Source organism: Cryptomeria japonica, chromosome 6 (assembly GCF_030272615.1).
Source record: "Cryptomeria japonica chromosome 6, Sugi_1.0, whole genome shotgun sequence".
Classification (NCBI taxonomy): Eukaryota; Viridiplantae; Streptophyta; class Pinopsida; order Cupressales; family Cupressaceae; genus Cryptomeria; species Cryptomeria japonica.
Window position 1 is genome coordinate 552,178,574 of NC_081410.1, and position 13,363 is coordinate 552,191,936.

General features: G+C 32.8%; 1 protein-coding gene across 1 annotated transcript in view; it reads left to right on the forward strand.

Moving 5' to 3' along the window:
* The first annotated feature begins 907 nt into the window (after window positions 1–907).
* Window positions 908–13,363, forward strand: part of LOC131876696 (uncharacterized) — a 110,254-nt gene continuing 97,798 nt past the window's right edge. The window contains exon 1 of the mRNA XM_059222153.1: window positions 908–1,572. Coding sequence (XP_059078136.1) covers window positions 908–1,572 — 665 coding nt within the window. The remainder of the gene's footprint in view (window positions 1,573–13,363) is intronic.

Here is a 13,363-nt window from a genome sequence, read left to right on the forward strand (position 1 = left end):
ATTCACTCCTACCAAATCCAGGGGCAGTCCAATATGCTACTAAAACTAGACATCAAAAAGTCTTATGACAAAGTGAATTGGTACTTCCTATGTAGCTGCATGAAGGCCTTTGGTTTCAATAAACAATAGATAAATTGGATTTACTTCTGTATATCAAACCCGAGGTTCTCTATCTTACTAAATGGGAAACCGAAAGGCTTTTTTGAAACCTCCAGAGGACTCTGACAAGGGGACCCTTTATCCCCATTCTTATTCATAATAATGTCTGAAGCCCTGGTAAGGAGTTTGGAGGTAGCATGAAGGTCTAACAAACTGTCTGGAATTCAGATAATGGGTGGAGTTGACCCATGCACCCATCAACAGTTTGTGGACAACAGAATAATCTTGGGAAAAGGACAGCTAAAGGAAGCTAAGGAAATAAAAAAATATATTACAATCCTATGGGATGGCCTCAGGAGAAATGGTAAACAAAGAAAAGTCAGAAATATTCTTCTTCAATACAGGTCCACAGGAAGAACATAGGATAGCTTCATATCTATGATACAAAAAAGGACATCTACCACTAACATATTTAGGGATGCCCCTAGACAAAGGCAACATAATGAACAAACTCTGGGATCTGTTGATTGAAAAAGTAAGAAAGAAGCTGGCATCATGGAAAGCCCTATGGCTGACAGGGGCAAGTAGATTAACTCTCATAAAAATAGTATTATCAACAATGCCTATATACCTTCTATCTTGTATACCTCTTCCATCAGGGACATATAAAAAAGTAACTCAAATGATGAGAGATTTCTACTAGAATGGTGCAGAAGATAAAAACAAAATGAAACTAATTTCATGGGAAAAGATATGTCAAGAAAAGAAGGATGGAGGAACGGCAATAAGGAAAACATTATGGAAAAATATGGCCTTAGGGGCAAAATTGGCGTGGAGAATATATGCATCCTCAGAAGCAAAATGGGCTAGAATCGTAAGGAGAAAATATATGTCACAAAATCAAAGAGAGGCTATTTTTAGGGAAGCACGTCCTCCCAAGGGATCTAGAATCTCAAACTTTATAAGAGAAAGTCAGACACTCATTATGAAGTACCTATCCTGGGATATTCATGATGGCAGAACAACTTTGTTCTGGGAGGATTCCTGGGGTGGTCACCCCTCAATTGACAGTCTAAAAGATATAAACAACGTTAAAGATCAAATGAAATCTTTATGGGGGAACCATGTAAGGGATTACATGGTGTTGGCACTTGAATCAATAACGGGATGGACGTGGAAAAACATGTCCCATTTATTAGTGGACAATATAGATCAAGTATTGCTGCAAATACTAGAAGGCAAGACAATAATTCTTAGACCTGGGTCGAATGAGCTTATATGGTCAAAATCAAAGAATGGACAATATAACTGCAAAGAGGGTTTTAGAACCATTTATGAGGAGGCAAACATAATCAAAGACTACTCCCCAAACACAATTTGTTTGGATAAATCTATACTCCCAAAAGATGGTTTTTTTGCCTGGGTAGCATTCCAGGGGAAAGTTCTCACAACAAATCAATTTAAACTCAGAGGGTATGAAGGACCTTCAATGTGTGTCTTATGCAAGAAAGATGAGGAAACAAATGATCACTTATTCACAACCTTTAACTACACACAAATATGTTGGTATTGGTTGATGGCACAATTAGGTTGGTCAGGAGCCATCATCTCTAACCTAAAGGACTGGCTCAGAAATTGGCCATTAATAAAAAAGAATAGCATCTTCCATAGCCTATGGATTTGTAGCCCAACAATAGTAATGTGGGAGGTTTGGAAGGAGAGAAATAGGAGAATCTTTCAGGATACTGAAATGAAGACAGGAATACTAATAGCAAAAATAGAGGCCTCCATCACAAAAACCTCCAACAGTGGGAATATGAACATACTGCAATATGACAAGACATTTATAGAGTGGGATAACTACATTAGGAAGAAGGGGATAGGGATTAAGATTACCTCATTCGTTGGGAAAGGGAATAGAGATAAATCTAAGGATAAGAAAGCATGCAAATGGGTGCCCCCGAAGATTGGATGGTGCAAACTCAATTTTGATGGAGCATCTAGAGGCAACCCAGGGGAGGCAGGGGCGGGATGCATAATTCACTCACATGAAGGGATATGTATTGGATCGAGCTCCCGATATTTAGGACATGGTACAAACAACAAGGCAAAAATGTGGAGCCTAGTAGAAGGTTTAAATCTATGCAAACAATTAAAGATAAACAAAATAGAAATAGAAGGATATTTTTTATTATTGTTAATGCAATAAGGACCAAGACAATGACAAATTGGGAGCTTAGAAGCTTATTGGATAGAGCCCTAGTGTTATTAGGAAGCTTCACAGATTACACAATCAATCACATATACATGGAAGCAAACACATTAGCAGATAACTTAGCCAATATAGGGGCAAATGGAATTAACAAATCCACATACAAACAGCCAGATTTGGTTACCCGCACTTAAAAATAGAAATTGAGATACGATCGTAGAAACATATAGAACATTCAAGCAGAACATAAGGTATTCATAGACTCATGCGCAAATAAAGATATATATGCACATATACATATGTATCTATGCAACTATATATGTATATGTGCATATATATATGAACATAGACATATATGGATGCACAGATGCATATATAGACATATATACAATTATATGCGGACATAGGTATAGTTATAAGTGCATGCAAGCACATATATACTTAACAAGGTTGCCTAGAATAGAAAACATTCCCCACTATAGGCACAAACATAAGCTAGGAATGGTGCCAAGTAGCAAGAGGCTAAGACAATTTACTCAGAACAAATAGGCATTATGCGGCCTGAATCCTTAGCAAAATGATACCACTAGGACATAACACCACGATCCATAAACATGATGACACAACTGGACAAAGGTTTCACCATCACAAATTAGACAAACACAATTATAATATCCTGAACACATACTGTAATGCCCCACTAGGAACCCTAAAGGAAAACAACACAACTGGGCAACTAAAGGGTGAAATATTTTATGTTTTTAAAGATAAGTTCGTTAATTATAGCAATTTGCATGTTTAATAACATAGTGGAAGTCTAACACATGATTTCCTAAGGGTTACCAGTGAAGATTAATTCACAGATTATATTAACACCATGGTTAATCAAGTTGTTCATCTAATTAAGAAAATTAAATGCTTAAATTAAAAACATACTCATACATCTAATTTCTGTAATGAAAGTATCAAGTATTCTAATGCATTTATTTTTCCCTAGATCATTTATACAAAAGGTTAAAGCAACTGAATTAACATACATTCCATTGGTATAATATTACAATATCCATAATTTACATGGCCTTCAAAAGTACAACTGAATACATAAGTTACAATGCCAAGGTTACATAAATGTTTGATACAATAACCACAAGGTCTCAACTTAACAATGATCACAAACATGAGCTGGTACATGGATCCAAACCAAGATACACCAATGACACCTTTCCTCACCTGAAGATACAATCAAGGATATCTGATGGGAAGTGGCACTACCACCCAACCATGTGATTCTGAAAGGGAACCACCCCACTGTGCTAGGAGTTAATAGAAGACCCTCAAGCAAGCAAAATAAGACAAGTACGATAGAACTACATGACTTAGCAAACATCCATGTGACTCAACTCACAACACTAGTGACTCTAAGGAGAGAGTGTCATCGCATGGCTTACGATGGTTACCCTAGGTAGGCCTCCATAGGTCCCGTCCCCCATCTTGAGTTATCCTGGTAACCTCTCCCGAACCCCCGGCTCCATCTAAGCATCATGTGGACCCTACTAACCCTTTCATGAAGACAAGGTGATAGGTTTGCCATTCCAGGCCTTCTCACAACATCCTGAGCCTATACAAGCACTCAACCATGTGTGAGGCACATTATCTTAATTTAATAATTCAGCTACCCACCCCCTAATTAATTATTAGGTTATCACTTCTTAACTGACTTTCAAGGGGTTATCCTACCATCCTCTTTGGGTGCGGCCCCCACTTGAAAGCCACTCTCTCTCATAGGACACTAATAGGAAAGGTTTCTCTCTACGAGAACACTATGGCGAAACTGACAGCCATAACTAATCCTGACCAAATTACAGGTGAAAGGTACACTATCAATAAACCAGGATTGACCATAAGGAATAGAACACACTATGGCTTACATCGACAGGTTTACACAACAACATCTGACCAGGGGATATATCCATAAATGACATGATGACAACTCAATCAAAATTGCAACGAATTAACGCTTGACTAAAAATATCATTAACACTAAGATTCTAAGACAGGCAATCTTTTCTTTAAACAACCAAAAGCATAAATAACTTGCAATTACAGTTTTTTTTTTAGATAATAAGGAAAATACAACTATATCCTAAAGGAAATTCGAAGTTGTCATTTGTACAAAAAGCTAAATTTATCACATCAAATAATTTTCCCCTAGTCATATGTTTAAGAATAATTTCCAAATATCCCATTTAAATGATTGGCATAATATAGGTCATATTCCAAACTAGAAATATATATAATAATATAATATAATTACATGAGTATATATTCTTCAAATATAAACCACATAATTATATAAAAATTAAAATATACATACTAAAATGAATATTTAATGTTCAATATAAAAAAATTTACATACTAAATTGAAGATTTATTTTCTAATAGTAAAATCTACATGCTAAAAAAAATGTAATTTACAATTAGCACATTCTAAACATATCGCATAATATTATGTTCAAAGCATAACCATACCTTTTATATATATATATATATATATATATATATATATATATATTACTTAATTAAAAAAAATTTAAACAACAAAAAACATAGGCTACCTGCAAGGTAGCTGCTACCATATGGTAGCAAGTGCTACCCTGCAGTAGCGTTGCTACCATACGGTAGCAGTCGCTACCTTACGGTAGCATCAGCTACCATGGGGTAGTAGGCTCTGCCTCCCCTAGTTAATTCCCTTTCAATAGCATGAAAAACAATAAATTTTATTTTTAATAAAATTTATTACCAAAGAATTTAAATAAATTAATAGCTTAAAAAAATACAGAGGTAAATAAACTTGAATGATTAACTATATTTTAAAAAAACTAAACAGAGATAATTTAAAATTTCTGGCTCAACCTCAGAGACGGAACAAAGAAGGAGCAAACTCAATCCTAGACCTTAATATTCAAACAAAACCAAAGCAAGAGGAACCCGTACTCTGGCAAACCCAATTTTTCTCCCAGAAATTGCAAACTTTTATGCACAACAAGATTTTGCCAGCATAACCTTCCCAAAATTTCTCAATTTTTAATCTACGACACCCAGGAAATAACTTCTTTCCATAAACTAAAATTGATTTCAAAAATGGATTTTAGACAAGAACATGAAATAACCAGAAAAGGGGTTTTGGATTTGCAATTTTATTTTTAAAACATAGAAACTGAAATTTTCAATAACTTTCATGGTAACCATTCCAAAACTACTGTATTCATTTCTAACATCTATATATATATTTTTTTAAACACATGTCATTCAGAATGAGGGAAGAAATTAAAAAAAAATTCTTTAAAACAACCGGAAGAGGCCATCCAACCTATATAGCTTTCCTAGAAGAACTTTGTTGGAGAGCTTCTATCCTTCAACAAGCTTCCAATTCTAAAATCCGAACCTCCTTCCCAACAACTCCAAAATCTTCACCTTTCCAAGAACAAGCACTCCAAAAACTTTCAAAAAATTCTTTCATGCACAACCACCTCCTTCCCATGAACTCCCAAAAAGAAAAAGATATATTCCCTTTAACCTAAACTTTTAGGTTGTACATATTTTTCCCAAAATACCTAATATTTAATTTTAGTAATAAAAATGAATTTTATTTTCTTTTCTAATTCCCAACAAAAGGATAAATTAAAATGCAATAAGCAATAATCATAATCCTTTCTTTTTTTTGTTTTTCTTTTATTTTCTCATGCTAAATAATTAATTTCCTTAAAAAGAAATTAAAGCAGTACTTTAACTCTAATTTATTCTTTTATTCATTTATTTTTATTTTTTTAAAATTCTAGGAAACAATAAATGAAATTAATCTAATTTATTTTTTTCACTAACATTTAAATAAGATATATTTCTAATATAATGCAACTTGCAACTTAATTTAATAACTTCTTTTAATTAATTAAATTTATGATCTCAATGCATAAAATACATAATTTAAAAATACCAACTATGAGATAACTCCATAAATTTAATCAATTAATGAAATCTACTAAACACACACACTGAGTAAACCCCAAGCAAGGACTCAGAAAAAGTCAAACAATAATACACGAAGGTTGAACAAACTGATAGGACGACCAACTGACAACACTCACAAGAGTGTAACTGGGTAAAATAGGGTCAACTACTACCTCCTCCACTTCCATCAGACAAATATAAGGCACGCTCAGACCTGTGAAGCCAGGTGGAGACGATACCCCGTACCTACCTGGTATCTGTACCTGCAATATCCTGCATCACTGAACCACACCTGCATATATACAATATAGAAAAAATGGCATGCACACCGATGAAGGAGAATCGTGACGTTCCCTGTCTCACCGGAGTGAGCGAAGGAAAATCATCCCCTCGCATCCAATAGACTTGCAGACATGCAACATATAATTACACATTGCATAGATAAAGTAAAGTGTCAATACATACCACTAATCCATAAAATACCACAAATCACAAGTACTGAAATACTGTAAATAAATTATGTATCTCATATCCAGATAAAGCATGAAATAATGTCATATAAGTTTGAATAACACATAATGGTAATGTATCCACTGAAAGTAACAATAGTAAAGTATGAGTCTGATAAATTCAACCAAGGAGGGGTACTACACATACATCAGGGCAATTACATACATACATACATACATACATATGCACAAATAGACAGATAATCAAGTATGTATTACATACCTACATACATACATGACATACAGATATGTGCATATAAAAGCATATACGTTTACACAGCCACATAAATAAAAATACATTAAGACATTTACAGCATGTATACTTGAGCATGAACAAATTGGGAACAAACACATATATGCATACATAGGATTATAGATATACTTGCCCATACACAAAACACACACACACACACACACACACACAAACACAAACATATACATATACATATATATATGTACATATGTACATATGTACATATATATATATATATATATGTACATATGTACATATGTACATATATATATATATATGTACATATGTACATATGTACATATATATATATATGTACATATGTACATATGTACATATATATATATATATATATATATATATATATATTGAAGAATGTGGACATATATCTGTGTCTCGATGTAGCATATAAAAATGATGAAAATATCCAAAAGGCATCATAACATACTGCTCGAGTGTCAGAGAAATCATAGACTAGTAAGGCTAAGCGTAAAATGAATTAATAATCATCAACCCGCAGTTACTTGGGGAAAGGAATATGTCAGATATATTGAATAATAATCATACAATAGAGAGATTGACAGAGAAACCAACTTCATGTGACTCAACCGGGGTCACTAATTGTAGCACCGACTCCACTAGTTGCCATAACTAGTATATATCTACATTAATACTCGACATTAAACTCTGCCAAAAATGGATTCTGGGATTTGTCTCTACCCTAAGAAAATGGAAATGTCCTTCAAAGGAGAAATTTTGAATAAGAGATGGTCGTTCATCCTGAAAACGGAGGATGATCTGGTTATACATGCGACCAAGAGGATTTTGGGTGATGAGATAATCATTACAGAGCATAGACAGAGAGTCAATAGTAGCATTCCAATAGGGTTTGCAGCGATATTACTTAGAATGGGTGAAAAGGAAAGCAACAACAGTTACATCATGCAGGTTGATTTTCAAAGAGGAATATTTGGACAACTTGGAATTGGCGATAAAATGCGTGGATGAGAATTTGCAAACACCATATCCGGAGGATTACTCCAAAGTGGCGAAAGCCATTGACGGGGGGGGTGCCCAACATAGAATTCAAAAGGCCCATCCTTAATAATAAGGATTAGAGTCTCTGCAACTAGAGACAAACAGAGATAGCCAGAAGCATTGAACTTCTTAAGCAATGGCTGGGAGTGGTCAAAGAACCGAAAGGAGAATGGTGGGTGAGTTACATGATCGAAGAAGGATGGACACCATTCCAGGCAAAGAATCCCACTAAAGCACAGGCCTCTGGTATGGAAATTTTGAATGACAAGGAAGAGGATTAAGTCTCGATCACATAATCTTTTTTGATATTATTATTATAATGAATCCTTAGCATAGACTGTTAGAAGCGATAGTTATATCAAAACACATAGTATACTATTTATTCCGGTATAAGCATAGTGAAGGGTAAGATATTTACTCTATGACAATATCAAATGTTATTTTATCTATACTTAGATAGATAATATCATGATTACTATGATAAGTTACTAAAAGTTCAAACTAGAAAGGATGTGGTAGCATCAAACCTTTGTTGTCTAGTGTTTTCATTTCTGAGAAGTATTGTAGACTGGGTAATCTTTCAAAGTATGAACAACAAGCTCTGATGTTGACCTAGTTCGAAAGATACCTAGTATAGAATATTAGCAGGGAAGAGGGTACTAAAATAATATTGCCTTTATTCAGCATTTGAATCTAATAGTTAATATAGTGGATATGTAGAGGAAAGTATTGAAATCTATTTTGCAGGAGCAGGTTTCTTTTGTTTTTGCGGGATAAACAGAGGGGACTAGGACGATAAAAGGAAACTGAGAGAAGTGGACAGAAAGACAGCATTCCATACTAAGCACAGTTTCTATATGTGAAGGGTTTTTTTGTACAAGCCTGATTGTAAAACTTATACAAGTTCATTTGTAATTTATAGTTTATTAAGTTAACTAGACCAATGGTCCCAGGCAAGGTCGGAGGTTTTCTCCTATCTGCTCTTTCCTACCGGCGCCTGCACTGAGCAGAGATTGTAACATTTTATATCAATAAAATACGGCTAAAGCCTTTTTACTGAATATATATATATATATATATATATATATATATATATATATATATATATATATATATATATATATATATATATATATATATATATATATATATATATATATATATATATATATATATATATATATATATATATATTTATTTAAATAAATATTTATAAATTTTATATATTTTTAGATATAAAAGAGGAGCAAGAGGAACAAGACTAAGAAAGAAAATTATGTCTACATATATAAAGAGAGTAAAATAAATAAATTAAAATTTCTCATCCTTTCCTTGTAATATACTACCAATCTAATAAGAATTTATCAATCTCAAAGATATGATCAAATAATATAAAATCTCTTGTTCATATCTTCAAGAGGTGTGGACATATAAAATAAAATAATAAAAAGTCCACCAAAGTTTTGTTTATAGCAATAGAAAGGTTGCAACGAAAAATCCAATAGAACAACCAACGAAAAGAAAGACTAAAACGGACTTGCCGCTTTTCAATGGACAAGCAAATTAAAAAAAAAAATTGAGAGCTCTGGATTTTTATTGGTGGCAGAAGGTAAATTTTTTATACTTTACCAAAGTGGTTTCTAATAGCTATTGAGATAGATTTACTATCTTGGGCCCTTTATAGACAAATTCTAATTATTAAGAATGTTTCTTTCTATGTCTTCTAAAATATAAGATTTGGTTGTAATAAAATGCTCTGTGTATTGTAGATATTCTTTGGAAATGCATGTGGTGCACCAAACAACAGATAGCAGATTTCTTGCAGAGGTACAAATGTGTCTTGTTCAACACTTTCTATTACTTTATTGTTTAGAGTCTCACTTGACTCTTTATTACTGTATTAATTTATACAGATAAATCTTCATTTTCACTTAAATATTTTTTAAAAATAAAATCAAGAAACCAAATATCATCTATATATTTTTTTTACATGACAAGAGAAGTTAACATGCTCTCTTTTATTTTGAGTGAATTTTTAATTTCACAATTTTAATAGGATTTTGTTTGATCCTACATTCTTTTATGTAATGTCTTTAATTATTTTACAATTATGAGATTGAATATACCTTATATTTTATCTATTCAAAAAAGATCTCTCATCCTTTCTTTCTTGAAGATGTTTTGACCAACTACTTTCTTTTTTACATGCCTAACCTATATTACAAAATTCATAGATCCAATTTCATTTGTGTTAAATATTTACTTTTTTCAATTTTAATTACACAATGTTATTTTATTAACAAAAATCTTAATACACTTTAATAAATTACTTTGTCTTTGATATTTTTTCCATTACTACACAATTGATCTACAATATTTTGAATTTAAACATAGAATTATATTTCCTTTTCACTACCTTACATTTTAAGCTTTTTCAATTTAACTAGTTTGATTTTACTTGTCTTAGTAAGTAAACTACAACGTGTCTCATGCTTCCCTAGCATTTTTTGATGCAACAATGCAAAGCAAATTCTCAGAACAAGACCATTATGAATAAGTTTGTTTCTAAAGCAACCTTTTTTTAATATCTTTTCTTATGAAAATATTCTAATCATTGGACTCTTTGTACTCATCTTGTATTATCTCTCAGGCTTGTTTGTAGATCAACTATATTGGCATTTCTATCTAATAATTCCTTCTCCATTAAATAAAATCATTGATAAGAGAGTTTGTTAGCAGGATCTTCACAAATCTTGAAATCTCTAGCTTTACATTAAACTCCAATATCAAATATTTTTTATTAGGTAAGAGAGGTTTTTGAGAGATTCTCGGCCCTTTTACAAAGCTACCAACATGCAATAGAAAAAATGTAGCAACAATATCAAGAACAAACTACAAAAAAGATTAAACAAATTATCTTAATACTTTGATTCTTCACTTCTCTTGTAGATTTCTCTAATTCAACTAAAGAAATTTGGTAGTCTAAGATATTCATGGCTCTCATATCATTGTCACCAACTAAATGGCTATTTTAACATACTTGACTTATTGAAATCGATAGATTAGCTTTGTTTTCTTGAGATATGCTAGAGTGACGAGGAATGTCAAGGCTTAAATATTAGTTGCGACCAACATTCTCACGTGCTTCCTTTTCTTTATAATTTCACATAGTGATATGGTACTCTAAAAATAGATGACTCATTTTGTGAAACTACTTCAAATTGGATTTGGGGTAAACCGAATGAGCATAATTTAGAAACTTGTTAGAAAAGAGGATCTAAAAGAATGTTGGATGATATACCAGTGAAAATAGATTTTAAAGAGTTTTCTTTTTTGTATTGAAGAAATACAATAATTGTATAAATAAAGAATAGCTACAGACTATCAAAAATAACACTAAAAATACTATCAAAACAATAAATTACAAAAAAATCTTAAAAAAAAGAAATAACTTTAAAAAATAATAAAAAAATTAAAAAATAACCATTAACCTTCTTGAATTTTCCTCCCATTTTGAATGTGACCTTGCTAGTCTTCCCCCTGATGAGCTTGCCTTTGCTTGTACAAAGTTTATGTAATTGGACCCCACCACGAGGGACCTCAGGTAAAGGTACACAAGAGGGAGTGGAATCCTTGGGCTACTTTTTGGCTATGCAGAGCTTCATTAGCGTGGAAAAAGTGTTCGAGGACCAGCGGGGCCCGCAAGGATTATTTTGCTTCGTCCACTGCAACTTTAATTGTCCCTCCAAAGATGTTAACGAATATTCTTCAACACGTATCTTCCTCGCAGGAATCAGGTGAGGAATTACAATACGTGGCAACTAAAAAAATCATACGCGTTGAATGTCAATTTGTGCTTAGTTACAGTTAATTTGTTATTGGGAGCTCTCTTCCTACGAAACTTATCCAGCGCTACGCGTTTCAAAATAAAAAATAATCTTCTTTTTTTTGGTATAGAGAGGAATTGATAATTTACTCCATCATTTACAACAGATTTTGACTTCCTGTAAATCCTGACGTTTCCAAAGGAATATAAATCTTAGCTGATAATTTCCTCTATATTTCCTACCAATTCTTTGAATTCGTCTTTCATTGTTTCAAAATCCGCCATGAATGAGACGCATAAAGCTAATATATAATTAGCATGATCCGATCCTCATATGAATCAATTGCAGGAAAAAATTATCATTTATGATTTGGAAGCCTGCAATGCGAGAACGCCTCAATTACTCAGCAATTTGATGGAGTTCTGCTGAGTTTTAGTTGCGGCTTCCTTTGGATTCTTTTCAGGTTTGCGTGAGTTCATGTTTACATATATTTTAAAATCTCTGAGTATTGCCTTGTCTTTGATGCAGATGATAAAATCCAAATTCCATTAATGTACAAGATTAATCCAGTGGAGAATTCACTACAGAGTGTGATTATAAGCATAATAATCTTGAAGTCCAAATATCCACGCAATGCAGCCATTTTACCGATGGCCGTAACAATTTTCTTGCCTAGAAATTTTAACAATTGGGTGAAATTTCCTCCAAACATATGATCAAATGATATAAATCTGGAGTTCGAAACTTGAAGAGGTGTGGACACATAGAATAATATAACAATCGGCAAAATTTGCGTTTAAACCAGTAGGAAAGCAATCCAAAAGAAGCCGCGACGAAAATGAATTCCAAAAAATGCCGCAACTAAAAGTCCAGAGAAGTCTATGAAATTCCTTGAAACAGATTCTTTAATTTCACACGATGAGAAAGACTAAAGCGCACTTGCCGCTTTTCAATTGAGAAGCAAAGAATCTACGTCTGACTTGAAAGGAAATTTGAGAATATATTAAGAGGTTTGGAAATTTGTTGAAGGTAAAATTGGACAGACAGCACTTTTGCCTAGTGGATGTGTCGGTGTGAAGCGCTTTTCCTTTACACTGTTTTATATGATGAATGTAAATAAAATTTTTCTTTATACAATAATGGAATCAGCTTTTTTTCCGAATAAAATTTCGACTGACTACTTTATTACTTATTTCGGCATTGTAAGCAAATCAATATAGCTTTTTTTCTTTTTTCCCGAATAAAATTTCGACTGACTACTTTATTACTTCTTTCGGCATACATTGTATGGAAATCAATATAGCGTTGCACAAAGGAGGACTAAGAGTTTGAACATTAAAAAGAAAGGAAAAGAAAGAATCTTTTATAGTCTAGTCAGCAATCTTTATATGGATCTAAAGATGGCTTAGAGGAATATGAC